Raw genomic sequence first — 22,934 nt, 5'->3', positions numbered from 1 at the left:
TACAAACTAGATTTCAGAAATTGTTTCATTTTCTCAGCGAAGAATGCAATAGGATAAAAATGCATAGGATAAAATGCATAGGATAAAAAAGGTTAATTTTGTAAATATCTCATAATAACAGTTCTGTAAAGTCTGGGTAATTTATTTGGTGAGTAAGTCTGATTACTGAAGTATAATTAAGTTCCACGGTTCTCATAAAAGTTGGACATGAGGAGAGACAAACTGAATCAGGGTATTAAAGTCTAAACCTAAGAGCTCTTGGAACAAATTAGTTTTAGATTAGAAGGGAAACTAACTAGGTCCATTTATGAAGATTAGTAAAATATCACCAAACACATGACACATCAGTCCTATCTCAAAATATTTTAATGACATTTAAAAGATTGTGTAAATAACTAGAGTTTCACTTAAATGACACAAAAAATTAGTAAAGAACAATTTTCCATCATTTTAACATTTATTCAGATAAGGGTAAGTTAATTATACCCTATGTGGCTTGGCTGCAGGACTGTATACCTTATACACTCAGAAACTCCCAGAAAGAGAACTGAGGGCTCAAAGCACGCATAAGCATTTATGTTACAGACTAATCTAATAGGCATAGAGAATGTTGACATTCTAAACCTCTGTTTTACTGTGCTTAATGACTCATTAAAAAAGCATATTTCTATTTCATAACATGAATGGCAAAAATCCCAGCTAAAGACACAGATTTAGGGCCCAATCCTTAATTCTTTGAATTCCCAACAAAAGCCAGTAGGAGTTTTGTATGTACAAGGAATACAGGACTGGGCTCAAAAAGTTAAGACAAAAATTTCAGAAATGTTCACTATTTTTGGGTACCCAACCCAATAATTACCCGAGTTTCAGTAGTATTATGTACCTGCAGCTCCCACTGATTTCAACTGAAGTTGAATCATCGCTTCTGAAAATCAGGCCCAAGATGTCTCCAGTTGGATGCCCATATCCTGAAGCACCCACATTTCAAATGTGGGCCTAAACGCTCAGTGGTTTACAATGGAAGACAATGCACCAGTGTATCCCCTCATATTTGCTATCACTGTCCACAGGAACCATGAAACTGTGGGCAAATGTTAGAGTCTTTCAAAAGAGATAGAAACTGTATCAATTCCCGTGATATACTCTGTCTTTACAAGGTGGATTGCCCCTGTAAAATGTGGGACATTTCAAAATAGTACAATTTTTTTTAAGACCACCCACTGTATTTAACTCAAAGGAGATGAGAATTAAAACAAAAGAAATTACTGAATGCTCAAACAGACATTTAAGAAAAATTCAGCAGACGGGCAAAAAAGAGAAAAAAAAAGACATGACAGGACAGATCAGCAAGCTAAATAGGCTGATTTGTTCTTATTTCTAAAAGCTTTAATTCACAGAGGTAATGCCCTCCATTTACTAATTATCAGCTGCTTCTTGCACTCCTCATGCACGTCTATAACCTTTTACTACTTACAGGCCAAAACTGCATGCTACCATAAATTGCTCCCAGTCATTGAAATTATACACATATTTTGAAGATTTGGTCCATAGTTAAAAATTAAATTAAATAGACAGCCATTCAAATTCATTTTTACTATTTTTACACACACAATCAAATTCCACTCACCGTTATACTTATGCAACATCTATGGGCTTGTCTATACAAAGAACTAGTCCGCAGCAAGATGGAATGTAAATCTATAGCACACTAATTTGCCGTTGACAAACTGGTTGTGTGGTCCTGGGTACCATGCACTAAAAGTTCTGTAGTGCTCTTTGAACTACTCCCATTTGAAACATGAGTAAATCAAAGTAGCTTAATAGCTTGCCACACTAACTCTCCAGATAGACCCTATGACTTTAATAGGGTTGCATAAGTATAAAGAAGCAGAAACTGGACTATTAAAATACTGAATGTGTAATATATTTTTGTATGTACATTTACTAAACATACATAGAAACGAGATACTACAGGTTTGAGGCCTGACTCCTCATTTCATTACACCAATGTGATTTCATGGTGTAAAATTGATGTATAGAAGTGGTAAATAAGGCCTTTTAAGTTTCAGCAAGATATGTGACCTATTCCATACAGAGGGGAATAAGCAAGATTTCATTTACTTATTTTTTTTATTTCTTCCACATTAAGATAATCTGAAGTTCTGGGCACAAAAACAAAGTAATAAAACATATACAATTCACTATGGAGAGAGCCCAATTACCACGCCCACTGGAGACAGCAGACAGGGCTTATATTTTTAGTGTAAGATTAGTAGGTATAATCTATTTAGATGATGTCTACGGTTATTTTTTTTCAAATGTCTTTCTGATTTCAAGAAATGTTACATATTAATGAACATTGTAATTATTATGATTTTCTAAGCCACTCTACAGTTTGTCCAACCTATGACCACAAATGTACATATGGAGGCTTAGCAATAGTGAAAAACAGTGAAATCTTGTAGAAACCTAGCATTTCTCACCTAGCAACAAAAAGGAACTCTGAGATATGTCAGGCTTAGCTGTTACAGTGTATATCCTATTTACTCCAGAAATTAAAATGCATTCTCACTGATGAAACTGTCTAATGTACTATCCAATAAAATAAATATTTATATAGCATCATTTTAACCTTTAAATTGCTTTAAAAACATTACAGACCAAATTCACCAGCATACTGCAGCTGCTTTGTTGCCATTCCAGTGATGCAAAGCAGTTCTAAGCCTAGTAAACTGAGTTTATGGCTGCTTTCCATCCCCAGAGCAGCACAAAGCATCTGAACAACAGCAGTGAATCTGCTCTAAGTAAAAAGAAAAGGAGTACTTGTGGCACCTTAGAGACTAACAAATTTATTTGAGCATAAGCTTTCGTGAGCTACAGCTCACTTCATCCGATGAAGCTGATGAAGCTGTAGCTCACGAAAGCTTATGCTCAAATAAATTTGTTAGTCTCTAAGGTGCCACAAGTACTCCTTTTCTTTTTGCGAATACCAACTAACACGGCTGCTACTCTGAAACCTGCTCTAAGTAAATAATCAATCTCTACATAACCAATGTTGGGCAAAATACATATTCAATTTTAAGGGCTGGCAGTACTCTCATGCTTACAGTCAATAATGTGCATAAGTGCTTTGCTGAATCAGGGCCTTGGGTAGCTAAGTATTATAATCATTTTATAGATGGGAAAACAGAAGTAGAGAAATTCAAGTGGCTTGCCTAAATTCACATGGTGAGTCAGGGGCTATTGGGATTGTAACTCAGAAGTTTCATGCTCCCAGTTCCCTGCACAGATCACTAGAATCTGTATCTCTTAAATGCTTCATTAATACTGTACAAGTACTGGACAACAACTGCACTCAACTTTTTTAAGTAATCAACTTTTGGAGTTTAACCTTTTGTGCATTATCAGAGAGATAGTATCAGAAACAGAATGATACTTAATTAAGAGAACATTTTGGTACAATAACATCAGTGTTATAATTGAGTGTCTTACAGTGCAGATGGTCTGTATAGCAGTTACAGATTTTGGCAGACAAAGAATGACAATTCAAGAAATTCACTCTTTAATTTAAAAACAATAATTACTAGGATACCTTTTAATGATCATATACCGTGGGATATTGTGTATCCATACTCCAGTAAACTAATCCTTCATAAAAGTAAGTCATACATTTTCCATTTTCTCTTTGGACTGTAATTACAAAACCAGAAACTAGTCTGTGGAAGACAATCTTACAGAGGAGACATCTGGCTCCTTGGCAAACTTCATATCCAATTTGCCTGGTGACTCTGTAGCTACTCCTGGGAAGGCTGCTGATAAGTAGTGCTAATACAGCAGGAATGCCATTTTCATTTTGGCCTACTTTTAATCATAGGGAATTTGCACATGACTGTATATCTGAGACAATGGTTCTGTATCACTGTGTTGTGAGACAAAATATATCTTCTCTATACAAATTTTCAAAGGATCTATGAAAATTGCAACAAAACAGGTTTTATTAGTGGTTAATGAGTTTTAATGAACACAAAAAGCTAGGATATTAAGGCTGCACGTCTGTTACGGAGGTCATGGAAATAATGGATTCTGTGATTTTCTGCGACCGCTGTGACTTCTGCAGCAGCCAGTGTGGCTGACCCCAGAGCCAGCTACTCAGGCAGGGAGCAGCCATACAGCCAGCCACACCAACTGCTGCTTGGGCGGCCCCGGACAGCTGGCCCCAGGAAAGCGCATGAGCAGTGGCAGGTGCGGCTGGCCCCAGGGACTGCCTGAACAGTGGCCAGTGGGCTGGCCCTGGGGGTCCCCCAGAGCAGCCAGCGCTGCAGAGGCCCCTCAGAGGCCTCCCCCAGCTAAGACTTAGTCAGGAGTGTTTACAGTAAAGGTCATGGACAGGTCATGGGCATGAATTTTTGTTTATTGTCCATAATCTGTACATGATTTTTACTAAAAAATACCCATGACTAAATCACAGCCTTAAGCATGATCTAGTGGACAGGGCACCACATGGGGAGTCAGAAGATCTGGGTTCTATTCCCAAATTTGCTACTCACTCAGTGAGTGACATTGGGTCTAGCCACTTATGCCAAAACCTTCCTATATGATCACCACAGCTCCCAAATGACTTCAGTCAGAATGATCAGGTCTTATCTCTGAAGATCAGACTCTAGGTGTCAAATATTGATCAAATTTTGGAAAAATTTGGCCTTGAGCTCTCTCTGCCTCAGTATTCCAAATCACCGTTTATTTTTACTCAACTTTGTAAAGTGCTTTGAGTTCACATGATGAAATGTGCCATATAAAAGAGTTAGGCTAATTTTTCTTAGTCCTTTAAAATTAAGTTAAAATGTATCAGAAAAACTTTAGACTACATAAGAATGGGCAGCATATTTTCCACCTACCTTAATGATATACAGCTATAGTTGTAACTATATAGAGCAATAATATATAGCTAGGATTGTGGTGCTTAAATATACAGTAACTCCTTGCTTAATGTAGTAATGTTCCTGAAAATTTTACTTTAAGCGAAACAATGTTAAGCAAATCCAATTTCCCCATAAGAATTAATGTAAATAGAGAGGATTAGGCTCCAGGAAAAATTTTTTTATCAGATAAAAGACTAACTCTTTACACACACACACACACACACACACACACACAGTATAAGTTTTAAACAAAATTTAATACTATACACAGCAATGATGATTGTGAAGCTTGGTTGAGGTGGTGAAGTCAGGGTGGAAGAGGGTGGGATATTTCCCAGGGAATGCCTTACTGCTAAATGATGAACTAGCATTCAGCTGAGCCCTCAAGGGTTAACACATTGTTGTTAAGGTAGCCTCATACTCTACAAGGCAGCAGGAATGGAGGAAGGGGAGACAGCATGGCAGAGAGAGACAGAGACACACATTGTGTGTGAGAGAGAGGAATTGCACCTTTAAGAATGCTGACCCCACTCTAAGTATGCTGCCTTTTAGATCAGCAAGGTGAGACAGCAACTGCTACCAGCAAGCTCCCTCCGTCCTGAGCCCTGTCGTGTCATCATCTTCCCTCACCTCACTCTGTGGAGATGGGGTAAAGGAGCGGGTGGCAGGAGCAGGGAAACGGGACACCCTGATATTAGCACCTCTCTTCCCCTCTGCACAGAAAGCAGGAGGCTCCTGGGAGCAGCTCCAAGGCAGAGGGCAGGAGCAGCACATGGCAGTGGGGGGTGGGACAGCTGAACTACTGGCAATTGACAGTCCGCTGGGCTGCTGCCGCACAGGGAATTTAGGGGAGTAGGGAGCTGATGGGGGGCTGCCGGTCTGCCCTGGTTGCAAGCCCCTACCAGCTAGCTCCAACGGGCAGTTCTTTCTACAAGCAGTGGACAAAGCAGGTGGCTGCCAAACTACGCTATAAGGGAGCATTGCACAACTTTAAATGAGCATGTTCTCTAATTGATCAGCAATGTAACAACGAAACAACGTTAGCTGGGATGACGTTAAGCGAGGAGTTACTGTACTGTCAAAGCAGCATGCAGAAGTGTGCAAAATACCTGCTCTATATTTGAGTACTCAAACTACAGAATAGCAAAAATGAAACAAAAACAAAATGCCATAATCAGTTGTTTAAAACCAAGACCCTACCACTCTGCAATACAATATGCTAATACAAAATATATTAATGCTAATGGTGGCAAAAATAGATCAGCCTGTGTCAAAAGATTAATGGCTTCCCCCTCTCCCCCGCCAAAGTAATGCATGGAAGAGCAGAGTTAAGTGGTACTTTCATAGACCAAACAAGGAATAAGGATTTTGAACTAGAATTTAGCAGTTTAGGTTTCATGGTCAGACAATCTATAGGGGCATCTTCACATATGATTTTACCTTCCATTCAACTTGCTTAACCTGCTTATGATATGAATGAATATATATTATATGACTTGAATACCAGCTGCTGTTCAGTACATTTCACATGCTGTTGTGACTGAATATAAAAAAAGACAAAGGAAGCTTTGATTTATATTGCTATATTATATAAATACTATAGCTATACAACTAGCAATTTTCCCCTAATTATATCAAACCCTTGTTCAAGCTGCTCCTTCTAGTCACAATAGCCTTTTTCCCCTTCTGTCCTCATATCTTACAGTCAAAGTCAGCAAACTAAATTTGGATTCACAAATGCTATTGAAAATGTTAGAAACATTATAGAAGAAACATGCTAACTTAAACTGTAAACTATTAGCGCAATGCAAAATTTAGTCAAAAACAGATTCTAATGCTTTATGTCCAAATAATGCAGGAAAACAATCTCTGGGGCCAACCAATAAGCATCCATAGTTAATCTACTTACTATTTCCACTGAATTTGCATTTTATTGCTTAAATGAGCAGAAATATGACTGGTTTCAGAGTAGTAGCCGTGTTAGTCTGTATTCGCAAAAAGAAAAGGACTACTTGTGGCATCTTAGAGACTAACAAATTTATTTGAGCATAAGCTTTCGTGAGCTACAGCTCACTTCATCGCATGCATTTCAATGGAAAATACAGTGGGGAGATGATTTATATACATAGAGAACATGAAACAATGGGTGTTATCATACACACTGTAAGGAGAGTGATCACTTAAGATGAGCTATTACCGGCGGGGGGGGGGGGGGAAAGAAAACCTTTTGTAGTGATAATCAAGGTGGGCCATTTCCAGCCGTTGACAAGAATGTCTGAGGAACAGTGGGGGATGGGCGAGGGGGGAAATAACATGGGGAAATAGTTTTACTTTGGGTAATGACCCATCCACTCCCAGTCTCTATTCAAGCCTAAGTTAATTGAATCCAATTTGCAAATTAATTCCAATTCAGCAGTCTCTCGTTGGAATCTGTTTTTGAAGTTTTTTTGTTGAAGAATAGCCACTCTTAGGTCTGTAATCAAGTGACCAGAGAGATTGAAGTGTTCTCCGACTGGTTTTTCAATGTTATAATTCTTGACGTCTGATTTGTGTCCATTCATTCTTTTATGTAGAGACTGTCCAGTTTGACCAATGTACATGGCAGAGGGGCATTGCTGGCACATGATGGCATATATCACATTGGTAGATACGCAGGTGAACGAGCCTCTGATAGCGTGGCTGATGCAACTCCAACGATAGACTGCTGAATTGGAATTAATTTGCAAACTGGATACAATTAACTTAGGCTTGAATAGAGACTGGGAGTGGATGGGTCATTACACAAAGTAAAACTATTTCCCCATGTTATTTCCCCCCTCGCCTACCCTCCATTGTTCCTCAGACATTCTTGTCAACTGCTGGAAATGGCCCACCTTTATTATCACTACAAAAGGTTTTCTTCCTCCTCCCCCCCGCCCGTAATAGCTCATCTTAAGTGATCGCTCTCCTTACAGTGTGTATGAAAACACCCATTGTTTCATGTTCTCTGTCTATATAAATCTCCCCACTGTATTTTCCACTGAATGCATCCGATGAAGTGAGCGGTAGCTCACGAAAGCTTATGCTCAAATAAATTTGTTAGTCTCTAAGGTGCCACAAGTACTCCTTTTCTTTTTGAGAAATATGACTGCATTCAATATAAAAGTATATTACCACAGGCTAATAAGCCTGAATTGAACATAAGACTAGGAATCATTATGCAAAAATTATTAACACTTGAAGTGTGACATGCAGTTCATACTATACTGCTCCACTTATTTTTCATATCTGGCAGCGTGAGCAGCATTTTCTGTTTTTGATTCCCCAGTCCCGTCTATTCTTCATTGCTATTCTTCCTTTAGGCATTAATTCCATCAAAATAAGCATAAAAAGGAAAGACAGAAATACAGAGACAGATTTTCTTTTAAAAAATGGATTTACATTGAAATGTGTACCAACATTTCTGCAAGGAAACCAAGGATGAAGAGAACTCATGAAAGAACAACTGTTAGAATAATGGAATCCCTAAAAATACCTAAGCCAGCCCTGATGCTGCAGATAACTTATTGGAGAAAATGCCCCAGGTCATAATGAAATCAGAGTTAGTATTTACAGTAGTAAAAACAAAATTCAAAAGTCTCATTTAAAACACAATTTACAAGTAATCCTATGAACAAAAAGCTGAAATTCTGCTAGGGGCAGATGGGACAAGTCTTCCTCCAGTCTTATGCATCTTAGTAAATATGGTGAAAATCCAATGAATAGCTGCTTAAGTGTCAGATAATGTATTAATTTTGCCATTAGCTCTTGAAGATAATTTTTTCTCCCCCTTCATCCCTAACTACTGTAGGTTCTTAGACTGCTCATCACCATAGAATCAGAGGGTCTTCCAGATGTGTTAAAGTGAATATAAGATATCTTTGTCTCTGTTCCCCTGTATTGTGAGTTTATTTCCGTATGTAATTTTGTTGGAGACAGAAAAATTAAGATATAAACCACACATCTAGCATGCACTGCCTCTTTTAAAAATGATAGGTGAATTCAGGAGTTACAGTACCAAATGACTATTAATACTAGACAACTAAAAAAAAAACCTAGTTCAGGCATGGGCAAGCTTTCCCACATAGATCTGCTGATAGCTCTCTCAGTTCACACCAGAAGCGCACCTGCAATTCCAGTTCAGAGGTGGTTCTTAGACACACACTCAGACCTTAAACGCCAGAATGGACCACCATGATCATCTAGTCTGACCTCCTCCACATTGCAGGGAACAGACCCTTACCCACCCACTCCTGTAATAGACGCATAGCCCCTGGCTGAGTTATTCAAGTCCTCAAATCGTTATTTAAAGACTTCAAGTTACAGAAAATCCACCATTTACACTTGTTTAAACCTGAACGTGACCTGTGCCCCATGCTGCAGAGGAAGGCGAAAAACTCACAGGGTCTCTGCCAATCTGACCCAGGAGAAAATTCCTTCCTGGCTCCAAATATGGCGATCACTTAGGCCCTGAGCATGCAGGCAAGGCCCAACAGCGAGACACATGGGAAAGAATTCTCTGTAATAACTTAGAGCCCTCTCCCATCTAGTGTCCCATCACCAGCCGTTGGAGATATTTGCTACTAGCCAACGCCACTGTAGGCAGTCTCATCATACCATCTCCTCCATACACGTAGCAAGTTCAGTCTTGAAGCCAGTTAAGTTTTTTGCCCCTGCTCCTCCTCTGGAAAGGCTGTTCCAGAACTTCATTCCTCTGATGGTTAGAAACCATCATCTAATTTCAAGCCTAAATTTATTGATGGCCAGTTTACGTCTATTTGTTCTTGTGTCAACATTGGCGCTTAACTTAAATAACTCCTCCCCATTCCCTGGCATTTATCCCTCTGATGTATTTATAGAGAGCAATCTATATTCCCTCAGCCTTCTGTTGGTTAGGCTAAATAAACCAAGTTCTTTGAGTCTCCTCTCATAAGGTAGATTTTCCATTCCTCTGATCATCCTAGTAGCCCTTCTCTGCACCAGTTCCAGTTTGAATTCATCATTCTTAAACATGAGAGACTAGAATTGCACACGGTATTCCAGATGATGTCTCACCAGTGCCTTGTATAATGGAACTAACACTTCCTGTCTCTACTGGAAATACCTGCCTGATGCACCTTAGGACTGCATTAGTCTTTTTCATGGCTGCTTCACATTGGCATCTCATAGTCATCCTGTGATCAACTAATACACATTGGTCTTTCTCCTCCTCTGTTGCTTCCAACGGATAAGTCCCCAGTTTACAGCAAAAATTCTTGTTGTTAGTCCCTAAATGCATGACCTTGCACTTTGCACTATTACATTTCATTCCATTTCTATTATTCCAGTATTCAGTGTCATCCAGATCTATCCGGTCCTCCTCCATATTAACAATACCTCCCAACTTCTGAACAAAGGCTGCCAATCATACAGATTTTTGTCAAAATTAGTATTGATTTGATTATGTGAATACACATCTCCTAGGAACTAAGATGACCCTGATCAAACACAGAATTTGAATCTAAGTAGGACTCCAAAGGTAAATGGTAACTTCATATGTGAAGTAAATAAACCAATCCATTTTCAAGTGGACTGGTGTCCAAATCACAAAATCCTAATAGTATCTGACACCCTAGTGGGTAGTATCAACACACAGGACAAGGACTGAATGGGTGTAGAGACTGAACTCTTCTCTCACCCAATAGGTGTTACCACCAGAATAAGGTTGAAGGCAGATCTGAGAAACTCACACTGCTGATGCTGGCTTGCAGCAAATAAAATACTTCAGTCTCCAGGGCTCTCAATACAGCTCCTTCTATGAGCACTAATTTCGCTTAAAGATTTACAGAAAAGGGCCAGTTCATTAACTCCATTTAGCCTAATCTATTTTGTATTTCTGACAATACTTGGAAAGAAGCACATCACCAAGTATCACTAAAGCTTGCATGATTTTAAGTTTTAATTCATTTTAGGTTGCTGCTCATGGAGAAAGAATTGAATTCCATGCATCATAATCCACTGGGAACCTAATATTCTCATGCCACATGCAGATGATCATTCATCAGTCTCAAAGAACCCCTCAAAAATTAAACAAACTGGAAATTTATGCAATCCCAAGGAATATACCCAGCAAAAGTATAGATAGTGTGAGACAGTTGGGTCTCACACCACATATGTTAACAGGCTATGAAGTGCCTAGCCTACAGTTTTACCAGTTATGTAGCTTTAGGAATACTCCTATTATACTAACATTTCCTTGCCAGGAGAACACTCATCTCCCTGAATACCTGAAAAGATAGCAGACTGGTCAACCCCAAAAGATTAGAAATATAAGTAATCATCTGGCAACAATAGAGTCCAGATGAAACGGTGTAAGAAAATATTAGCGCTGCCAGCTAGAAAGACCAAGAGGAACTGCTAAATCAGTATAAATAGGTGTTTTCAGAGTAAATCAAACCCTTATTTCAGAGCTCACATTATGGTTTTTGAACACTTCAGATAGTTATCGCCTATTATAATACACCTGGATATAAGCACAACTTAATAAAAAGGTTGTGGAAATGCCCCTTACCCCTACCTGGATCAGACCCATGACTCAACAAACTCAAGGAAGACACACATACCAGAGCAAATGAGTAGAAAGGCCTAGATAGAACAGATTAGATGAGACAGAATTAATACTAACAGCAGGTAACACTGCAGCAGCTTTTTGGACAGTAAAAGCAGCAGTTGCTCAGAAACAAGGGGATCAGCAGATGCTGCAACAGGAGCAGTCTTTCTTGGGGTAGCGCTCTTATATGACACATGCCAAGCTAATCCTGGTTATAATACATCACTATAGGATAGATGAATATCCCAACAGAGATGCTCTAGACCATGGAGTATTTTGCCCCCAGTAACACTTGCTATTACCATCTTTGATATTTGACAATCGATGTTCAAGTATGTGTTCAGAAAAACCTCTGCCCAGATGCTGGCATTCTTGTTCTGGTTAACAAACAGATGCTCCCTTTGATTAATACTCATCTAACCTCTGCTCTCCAGCTGGTGTGTCAGGAAGAGAAAGGAACGCTGCTGACTGGATTCACACAGAGAGATGAGAGGACAAGCTGTGTCCTCACTGTGAGGACAATGTGCAGCATTTCCACACCACAAGAGAGACTGGAGGAAAGTGAGAGACCATGTGAGTGGCGAGAGGAATGACAGGAGGATGGTGAAGCATAGCAAGCAACTGGAGCCTCCTGACAGAAGGCGGCAAACTGGCATCCTTGTAAACAGAGCTCTTGTCCTCCCACTAAATATATGTGAACTTGGCATTGCCTTGGTGTCTGTGATTCAGGTCCCCTAACTCCAGCTACCACTTGATGAGGCCTCATTTTGCTAAAGGGGCAAGCATTGCTCTTCCTTTTAGTGGCTCATTCATTCTCCATCTTGTATGCAAGCTCTGCCCACCAAAGTCTATACTCTCTGTTGCAGTGCTGCCCACAGAAGCTAGGAATTGGATGGCTGCTGGCCTGTAATTGGTGCATGATGAGAAGTCAGAGTGAAAAGGACGATCTCGGGAAACAAGACAACTGGAAGGAGCCGAGAGAAATGAGAGTGGTACCGAAGTACAAACGCTCTATCTTATCCAAGTTTGGAAATCTAGCATACAAGATTACAATCTTGAGAGAGAGGAGGGTTGGGGGACAACAGAGAGACTTCTTCAGACTGTTAGCAATACCTACCATTTCCACTGACTGTTTTACCCTTCTCACAACAAGAGGGCCACATGTCCCCAGTACCAATTCACACCCATCCCCAATACACACACACACACAAAAACTATGTCACCAGAAGGATAATCTTCCCATGCAAGGGAGAAATGGAAGGGAGCTAAATGCTAGGAGACACATGACCTGCTGTTAGGCTGCTGCTTCTGTGACAATAGATATAGGGATGCTAGAAGGCTGACAGCCCGCTGCAGAAGACAGCATGGAGACAATAGAATCCCTTGCGACTCACTGCCAGGTTTGTGCCATCTGACCAGTTTATGGCAAGAATAATCCACACTCAAGTGGAGATCCTCATTTCTGATACTTTATTTTAGCTCTAGCCCAGGTTAAAGAGCCATCATCCGCCACAACCACTATAATCTCTCATTTAAAAAGAGCAACTTCACTCCAACCCACCACATATTTAAATCTTTAATTACTTTACCAGATTAATTATAAAATTAATAAAGCCCTATTTGTGTAAATTACTGTAACACTGTCTGAAATCTGCTCAATCTAGCCCCTCAAGGCATGCAAACATTACAGAGATATGGATCATGTGTCTAAGCTGTCACTAATGTTCAGAAAGATGCTTAACAGCTAATTGAAGTACTGAATTTGGTGAATTTGAGGCCCAGATCAAAAATTACAGATCTGTTCAGACATTTTCGGACGTAAAGGGAAGAACAACCAATGAGAGATTTTAGGCTTAGAACAAGGTGGGAGACTTATGGACAAGGAAACAATTATAATTACCACATGCAATTCAGTGACACTTAGCCCTGGTCTACACAAGGAGTTGAGGTTGAATTTAGCAGCGTTAAATCGATTTAACCCTGCACCCATCCACACGATGAAGCCCTTTTTTTCGACTTAAAGGGCTTTTAAAATCGATTTCCTTACTCCACCCCCCGCAAGGAGATTAGTGCTGAAATCGGCCTTGCCAGGTCCAATTTAGGATACTGTGAACACAATTAGATGGTATTGGCCTCCGGGAGCTATCCCAGAGTGCTCCATTGTGTCCGCTCTGGATAGCACTCTCAACTGAGATGCACTGGCCAGGTAGACAGGAAAAGGCCCACAAACTTTTGAATTTCAATTTCCTGTTTGGCCAGCGTGGCAAGCTGCAGGTGACCATGCAGAGCTCAGCAGCAGAGGTGACCATGATGGAGTCCCAGAATCACAAAAGATCTCCAGCATGGACTGAACGGGCGGTACGGGATCTGATCACTGTATGGGGAGAGGAATCCGTGCTATCAGAACTACGTTCCAGTTTTTGAAATGCCAAAACATTTGTCAAAATCTCCCAGGGCATGAAGGACAGAGGCCATAACAGGGACCCAAAGCAGTGCTGTGTGAAACTTAAGCAGCTGAGGTAAGTCTACCAGAAAACCAGAGAGGCAAACGGACGCTCTGGGTCAGAGCCCAAAACATGCCGCTTCTATGAGGAGCTGCATGCCATTTTAGGGGGTTCAGCCACCACTACCTCAGCCATGTTGTTTGACTCCTTCAATAGAGATGGAGGCAACACGGAAGCAAGTTTTGGGGACGAGGAAGACGATGAGGAGGAGGTTGTAGATAGCTCACAGCCAGCAAGCAAGCAGAGAAACCGGTTTTCCCGACAGCCAGGAACTGTTTCTCACCCTGGACCTGGAGCCACTACCCCCCGAACCCACCCAAGGCTGCCTCACGGACCCGCCAGGCAGAGAAGGGACCTCTAGTGAGTGTACCTTTTAAAATAGTATACATGGTTTAAAAGCAAGCATGTTTAATGATTAATTTGCGCTGGCATTAGCGGCTCTCCTGGAGGTACTCCCAAAGCCTTTGAAAAAGGTTTCTGGGGAGGGCAGCCTTATTCCGTCCACCATGGTAGGACACTTTACCACTCCAGGCCAGTAGCACGTACTCGGGAATCATTGTAGAACAAAGCATTGCAGTGTATGTTTGCTGGCGTTCAAACAACATCCGTTCTTTATCTCTCTGTTATCCTCAGGAGAGTGATATCATTCATGGTCACCGGGTTGAAATAGGGTGCTTTTCTTAAGGGGACATTCAGAGGTGCCCATTCCTGCTGGGCTGTTTGCCTGTGGCTGACAGAAACGTTCTCCGCTGTTAGCCACGGGGAGGGGAGAGGGGCTAGCCACGCGCTGGGGGGAAGCAAAATGCGATCTTGGAACGAAAGCACATGTGCTATGTATATAATGTTAACAGCAAGGTTTACCGTGAAAGAGTGTACCCATTGTTCTATAAAATGTGTCTTTTTAAATACCACTGTCCCTTTTTTTTTTCTTTCACCAGCTGCATGTGTTTCAAGGATCACAGGATCTTCTCCTTCCCAGAGGCTAGTGAAGATTAGAAGGCGAAAAAAAAACGCACTCGCGATGAAATGTTCTCTGAGCTCATGCTGTCCTCCCACACTGACAGAGCACAGACGAATGCATGGAGGCAGACAATGTCAGAGTGCAGGAAAGCACAAAATGACCGGGAGAAGAGGTGGCGGGCTGAAGAGAGGGCTGAAGCTGAAAGGTGGCGGCAGCGTGATGAGAGGAGGCAGGATTCAATGCTGAGGCTGCTGGAGAATCAAACTAATATGCTCCAGCGTATGGTTGAGCTGCAGGAAAGGCAGCAGGAGCACAGACCACCACTACAGCCCCTGTGTAACCAACCGTCCTCCTCCCCAAGTTCCATAGCCTCCTCGTGCAAGAACACAGTGAGGGGGCCTCCGGCCACCCAGCCACTCCATCCCAGAGGATAGCCCAAGCAACAGAAAGCTGGCATTCAATAAGTTTTAAAGTTTTAAACTTTTAAAGTGCTGTGTGGCCTTGTCCTTCTCTCCTCCACCACCCCTGCTGGTGCTTCTCTCCTCCACCACCCTTCCTGGGCTACCTTGGTAGTTATCCCCCTATTTGTGTGATGAATTAATAAAGAATGCATGAATGTGAAGCAACAATGATTGTATTGCCTATGCAGGCAGTGATTGAAGGGAGGTGGGGAGGGTGGTTAGCTTATAGGAAAGTAGAGTGAACCAAGGGGGAGGGGGTTTCATCAAGGAGAAACAAACAGAACTTTCACACCATAGCCTGGCCAGTCATGAAACTGGTTTTCAAAGCTTCTCTGATGCACACAGCGCCCTCCTGTGCTCTTCTAACCGCCCTGTTGTCTGGCTGTGCGTAACCAGCAGCCAGGCAATTTGCCTCAACCTCCCACACTGCCATAAATGTCTCCCCCTTACTCTCACAGATATTGTGGAGTGCACACAAGCAGTAATAACAGTGGGAACATTGGTTTCGCTGAGGTCTAACCGAGTCAGTAAACTGGGCCAGCGTGCTTTAAACATCCAAATGCACATTCTACCACCATTCTGCACTTGCTCAGCCTGTAGTTGAACAACTCCTGACTACTCTCCAGGCCTCCTGTGTATGGCTTCATGAGACATGGCATTAAGGGGTAAGCTGGGTCCCCAAGGATAATTATAGGCATTTCAACATCCCCAACAGTTATTTTCTGATCTGGGAAGAAAGTCCCTTCCTGCAGCTTTTGTAACAGACCAGAGTTCCTGAAGATGCAAGCGTCTTGTACCTTTCCCAGCCATCCCACGTTGATGTTGGTGAAACATCCCTTGTGATTCACCATTGCTTGCAACACTACTGAAAAGTACCCCTTGAGGTTTATGTACTTGCCGGCTTGTTGCTCCGGTGCCAAGATAGGGATATGGGTTCTATCCACGGCCCCACCACAGTTAGGGAATCCCATTGCAGCAAAGCCATCCACTATGACCTGCACATTTCCCAGGGTTACTACCCTTGATATCAGCAGATCTCTGATTGTGTTGGCTACTTGCATCACAGCAGCCCCCACAGTAGATTTGCCCACTCCAAATTGATTCCCGAATGACCGGTAGCTGTCTGGCATTGCAAGCTTCCACAGGGCTACTGCCACTCACTTCTCAACTGTGAGGGCTGCTCTCATCTTGGTATTCTTGCGCCTCAGGGCAGGGGAAAGCAAGTCACAAAGTTCCATGAAAGTGCCCTTACGCATGCGAAAGTTTCACAGCCACTGGGAATCATCCCAGACCTGCAACACTATGTGGTACCACCAGTCTGTGCTTGTTTCCCGAGCCCAGAATTGGCATTCCACCGCATGAACCTGCTCCATTAGCACCATGATGCCCACACTGCCAGGGCCCATGCTTTGAGAGAAATCTGTGTCCATGTCCTCATCACTCTTGTCACCACGCTGACGTCGCCTATTCACCTGGTTTCGCTTTGCCAGGTTCTGGTGCTGCATATACTGCTGGATAATGCGTGTGGTGTTTCACAGAATATCAGGGTTGGAAGGGACCTCAGGAGATCATCTAGTCCAACCCCCTGCTCAAAGCAGGACCAATCCCCAATTTTTGCCCCAAATGGCCCCCTCAGGGATTGAACTCACAACTCTGGGTTTAGTAAGCTAATGCTCAAACCACTGAGCTATCCCTCCCCCCCCTGTTTAATGTGCTCCTAATTGCCAAGGTGATCTGAGCGGGCTCCATGCTTGCCATGGTATGGTGTCTGCACAGAAAAAAGACACGGAACGATTGTCTGCCATTGCCCTGACAGAGGGAGGGGCGACTGACGACATGGCTTACAAGGTTGGCTTACAGGGAATTAAAATCAACAAAGGGGGTGGCTTTGCGAGAAACAGAATGGCCCCCTTAACGATAGAGCTCAAAACCTCAAGGATAGAACTCAAAACTGGGTTTAGCAGGCCGTTGATTTCACAGAGGGAGGGAGGAGAAAATGAATACAAAACAAATCTGGTCTATTTCTTGTTTTGAGCCACTTCATCTATCTTTATACATCTTGCTGGCAGCAGACTGTGCAGTGCGACCGCTAGCCATAGTCATCTCCTGGGTGCTCGGCAGAAGACGGTGCAGTATGACTGCTGGCCATCATCTTCTGCTGGCTGCTGATTAAACGACAGTGCACTACCGGTAGGACTGAATTGCCATGAGACGAAACTTAAAAGGGAAATGACCTGGCTGAGTCACTCCCATGTTTGCCCAGGCGCCCCTGACCTCATCGAGGTCGGTTAAAAGAGCACCCAGGACTACGTCGACGATGGCTACCAGTCATACTGCACTGTCTGCTGCCAAAAGGAAATAAACTGCTGCTTTGTAGCAATGCAGTACCACGTCTGCCAGCACCCAGGAGACATACAGTGACGGTTAACTGAGCAGGCTCCATGCTTGCCGTGGTATGGCGTCTGTACAGGTAACTCAAGAAAAAAGGCGCAAAACGATTGTCTGCCCTTGCTTTCATGGAGGGAGGGAGGGAATGGGGGCCTGATGATATGTACCCAGAACCACGCGCGACAATGTTTTAGCCCCATCAGGCACTGGGATTTCTACCCAGAATTCAAATGGGCGGTGGAGACTGCGGGATAGCTACCCACAGTGCAACGACCCAGAAGTCGACGGTTGCCTCGGTACTGCGGACACACTCCGCCGACTACATGCACTTAGAGCATTTGTGAGGGGACACACACAATCGACTGTATAAAAACGCTTTCTACAAAACCGACTTCTATAAATTCGACTTAATTTTGTAGTGCAGACATACCCTTAGCTGAAGCTGACTGAAAGCATAACATTGGAAGAGACATGCCAGCCCTGTTAAATTTGTGTTATCCAACAGAACAAAAACAGCTGCAGAAGGGTTTTTTAAGCTGCCTGTCAGGTTGCAGCTTATATCTGGAGGTAAGCCTTCCATTGTTCATAGACAAAAGCTGTGCAAGTTACACCTTCAGGAGGGGCCAACCTTTTGCATTCCTTTACAAAGTGTTTTGTAGACATAAATTTAACATACCAATTCATGTCTCTGCTGAATTTACACTTAAACAACTATACTTGAGTGTAGTAACTTTTCATAAACAAAAAAAATGGAGCCTCATTTAATAAGCAACTGGCACCGCTGGGTTGAAAACATGAGACCTGATATTTTAGAGATGCTCAGCACCCACACAGACTTCACTGGAGGTATGAGCACTGAAATTCAAGCCCATCAGTGTCAGCAAGCTCAGAAGTGAACTGTATTTGCCAGTCCCAGCTCCTCTAAGAGCACCCTCCTAGATGAATGCCAAAAAGAAGGCAGAAAAAGAAATGAAATGTGATGGAAGCAGAACACTAACCATATTGCTTGCTTGCTTTGCATCAGTTTCTATTGTGAGTTTGTCATTTCTGTTTGTTATTGTCCAAAAAATTATTGTTGTAATGGAGGTGAATGATTTAAATAAAGAAGGGCTTATGTTAATTTAACTATGCTAATTACATTGTTTAAAATAAAGTACATGGTTGTTTTCCATCTCCCTTAACTAGTTTTTTTTTAAATCTATCATCAAAATATGCTGTTTAAAAAAAACTATTATCGGTATATGTTAAAAGACAATATACATTCCATATTCCTATCTATTAAAATACAACAGAATTGCTGTGCACTTTTTCTCAAAGTATTTTCCCTTAAAAGGAATGTTTTGTTATTGGAAACGCACACAAAGGAATGTGACAAGGATAGAGGATTTTTTATTTTCCCAACTGTTAATAGCTGGTGCTTGCAAACCTGAAATAAAAACTGCTTTCAACAACTGTTATATACCTTATTAGCATGTTTGCATGTCAACTCTGAAACATGATCAACATTTTAATAAGAGATGTCTGATAAATCATTCAAATCAAAAGTACCATCAAGTTAGCTATGGGAACTGTATATGGATGAATCTATAGTAGCTGAGGGTAAAAGAGGCTTCTTTTAGCACTACTTACCAAATATGAAAGATCAAATTTCCTTTGTAACTTACGGCTTTAACATAAATATTAATCCTAAATTTAAAAAAAAAAAAACACAGTAAAACTTAAAATTATGATGGGATAAAAACTAAGGCCTCTATTCTCCATTTAGCAGAAGAGAGAACTTTTGCCGTTTTTTAAATATTTTAAATGGAGGTCATCACACACTGTATGAATGTCAGATCTAAACTATTCCCTAATTACATAAATTACATCTCCTGAAAGGATGCAAAATACTGCTTGAGGCTTGAGTGAAAAACTGAATTTGAATGTGCCACAAGGTTTAAACTACAAAAGTGAAATGTACGCTACAGTTAGCAGGCTTTAAGAAAGGGAAAGTGCAGTGACCCAGGAGTTGTGGAAATAAGAAGAAGTACCCTTGGGTGCTGGTGTTTGGATTTTTTTATTGGGGGATGAGAGTTGTTTTTTTTAATATATTTATACACATAAACACCCCCCCATTGCTTATACCAGTTAAGGAAAGCAAAAGCACCTTATACATAAGTGCAGCTGGCATACTGTATAGCTTGATGGCTGTACTATATCATTTTGATCTTACTATTTTCTCACAACCCCATCAGACTGAAATATTATGGGAGAAGCCCAATTCTATTTGGATCTATTGAAAAACTGTCCAATCTATGGTGGTATCTAGCTTTGAGGTGCAGAGTTTTAATATTACAAAAGATTGGTGCATAATATTAGACTCCTTATTGGACTACCTTTCAGAAGTGCTGAGTACATAGCAGCACTCCTGGAAGTCAATGGGAGCTGCTCTGTGCTCAGTGTTTTTGAAAATTATTTAACTGCTTAAATGTGAATTTAGGAGCCAGATTCTTTGCCCTGACACCATCTGTTTTGTGCACCACCAAAGCAAGCAGAAAGCTACCTTAATGCTGCTGCTGATTCCCCCCACAGGGTAGGAATTGTGTCAGAAATGAGGATAGGTAGGCAGTCCTGCGTAGCTTTAAAATTTCATTCAGGGCTATTTTTCCTTTTAGTTGGCCTATATTTATGCCAGCTCTCTTCAGCTATGCTAAGAATCTGATTCCTGGTTTTTAAAATCTTGAACTTTGCTTGTTATAGAAACTTACTGGTATAACTATAAAAATGGTATAAATGATATTCCTGGGGAAATACTGCAAAACTGCACATCTACAGAATTCATGTCTTCTGCAGATTTCTTTGCTTCCCCACAGAAAAATGACTTTCTGGCAGGGAAGCAAAAAGAAGCTGCAAGAGCAGTCACACCACACCATTCTCCAGCAGCACAGGTACATTGTTTCAGGCATCCAGAACAGCCGGAGGAGAGGTAAATCACAGTGGGGCTGAGGACACCCCAGCCAGTGGCTCCTACCTGAGCCAGGATCAGCTGCTAGTCCCAGCTGGGCTGGAGGCAGGAGAGGACGAGGCTTCTTCCTCCCCTGCAAGGAGTGGCTGCAGCTGTGTCAGACCCATCCCCAGAAACCTTCCACAGCTGCAGGAAGCTCATCATCCTCCCCTGCTTCCTGCCCTCATCACTCCTCAGCTGTGGGGAGAGGGGTCACTGTATGGGGAGCTGCTCCCAATCCACCCTACTCCCGTGCATCCAGACCTCCCATACCCATCCCTGCCAAGCCTCACCCAGTACATCCAGAACCCTCCTAGCCCTCCATACCTGAACCCCACCCCACTGAACCTCAACCTCTGCAACCTGGAGACCCTTGCCCACAGACCCCATTGCCTCCAGACCCCCACCCCTGCATCCAGATCACCCCCCAGAGCTCCCTGCACTCAAACCCCCATGCTGATGCCTCAACTCCTGCACCACCCTGAGCTCACACTTCCAGACCCCCATGCCACTGACCCTCAACTAGCTGCACCCAGACTCCCACCCCACCAAGCCCCAATCCTCCAGCACAGAGATCCCCTCGCTGAGACCCCTACACCCAGACCCCTCCGCTGAACTGCAACCACCTTCATCTGGAAGCCCCTGCAGAGTCCCATTGCCCCTGCACGTGGAAACTGCCCCCCCCAACAAGCCTCTCTGCATCCAGATCCCCTCACTGAGCTGCCTGCACTCAGACTGTCCCACATAGAATTCTCTCATCCCACACCTGGATCCCCCCACACAGCCCCTCCACACTTGGATTCTGCCTGGTTGAGCCTGCCTACCCTACACTTGGTGAGCCTGGTACAGAGGGGCAGGGCCCAGGGTGTTTCTGGGGCAGGCCCAGGCCTTGTGCAGTGTCAGGTTCGGGTGCAGCCTCACTGCTGAGTCCATGTCCTGGGGGAGGGGGCTACAAGGTGATCTCCCACCTTCATGTAGCCAGTGGCCTATGCTCCCCACTGTCATGCTGGATCCTCTCTATTTATTTAGGTTTCAGAGTAGCAGCGGTGTTAGTCTGTATCCACAAAAAGAAAAGGAGTACTTGTGGCACCTTAGAGACTAACAAATTTATTTGAGCATAAGCTTTCGTGAGCTACAGTTTAGCAAATAAAACATGCAGAATTTTAAAATATTGTGTGTAGAATTTTTATTTTATTGGCGCAGAATGCCCTCAGGAGTAAAATGAGGAATGTATGTGGGATATGCTCAGTAGCTCTCCATTTTCAATAGATATAGTAAAATGGCTTTGTCAAACCTAGAGAGAGAGACCAGTCTATTTAATTGTTTCCCTTTATATTTTTAACTAATTGTGGGACCAGAATCCAAGGTATAATAAAGACTGTTGGTAACCTTTCTGATGTTTTGGAATATCTGTGGTCTCTTTTATGAATCAAGACTACAGATGTCTTTTACCAGAACCACTTTTCAAGCCTCCAACTGGATATCTAAAACAACAGAATCACAATGCAAAGTTTTTTTTTAAAATAATCCAACGAGGTACAGTTTACAAGCAGGATTGATGTTCTGAAGATCTAGAAATGGCATGTCATAGCTATACTTGCCTTCCTAAAATAAAATATAAAGTTTGCTGCTGAATCCAATTGTTGTGAAATCCAACAAAAGAGATCTGGTTACAGAAAGTGTCTTCATCCCACATGCAGCACTTTAAATGACTTCATACTGTTCTGATCTTCTTACAAGACTGTTCTAATATGTTTAGGAGAATTTAAGTGAAACGGGGGAAAGAAAGAACTCATGAATTCAGCAAGCATGCTGAAAGCTTTTTAATGGAATTATTCTGCAACTTTAGAAGATTTCCCACACAGTCAAAATACTCTTTCATCTTCAGTACTTTTGTAATAGTTAAAAGATATGTGTGTACAGGTTTATAAAGAAAGACGTAATTAGAAAAACACATTAAAAGCATGCTCACCTTCATCACTTACTGCCTGCTGTTTAACCAGTGTCATAGGAGATCTGGCCGGGGGTTTACTTAGTGGATGACGCCAACTCTTACATGTTTTCTTTCTTTCAATTTCTGCTAACTGAAAGGGAGAGACCATATTTAGTTT

The 22,934-nt window shown here is 42.2% G+C and overlaps 1 protein-coding gene across 14 annotated transcripts in view; it reads right to left on the bottom strand.

Annotated features, from left to right (window-relative positions):
• The window catches only part of KDM4C (lysine demethylase 4C), a 461,886-nt gene that overhangs the window by 176,510 nt on the left and 262,442 nt on the right, over positions 1 to 22,934 (bottom strand). For all 14 annotated transcript variants that reach the window (XR_006281538.1, XR_006281539.1, XM_038401809.2 and 11 more), the window contains one exon: positions 22,796 to 22,907. Coding sequence is in view for 12 of the 14 variants with exons in the window: in XM_038401809.2 (XP_038257737.1) it covers positions 22,796 to 22,907 (112 nt within the window). In the remaining 2 variants the exon portion in view is untranslated. The remainder of the gene's footprint in view (positions 1 to 22,795; positions 22,908 to 22,934) is intronic.

Source organism: Dermochelys coriacea, chromosome 5 (genome assembly GCF_009764565.3).
Source record: "Dermochelys coriacea isolate rDerCor1 chromosome 5, rDerCor1.pri.v4, whole genome shotgun sequence".
Lineage (NCBI taxonomy): Eukaryota > Metazoa > Chordata > Testudines > Dermochelyidae > Dermochelys > Dermochelys coriacea.
This window is presented reverse-complemented; position numbering and strand designations above follow the sequence as displayed.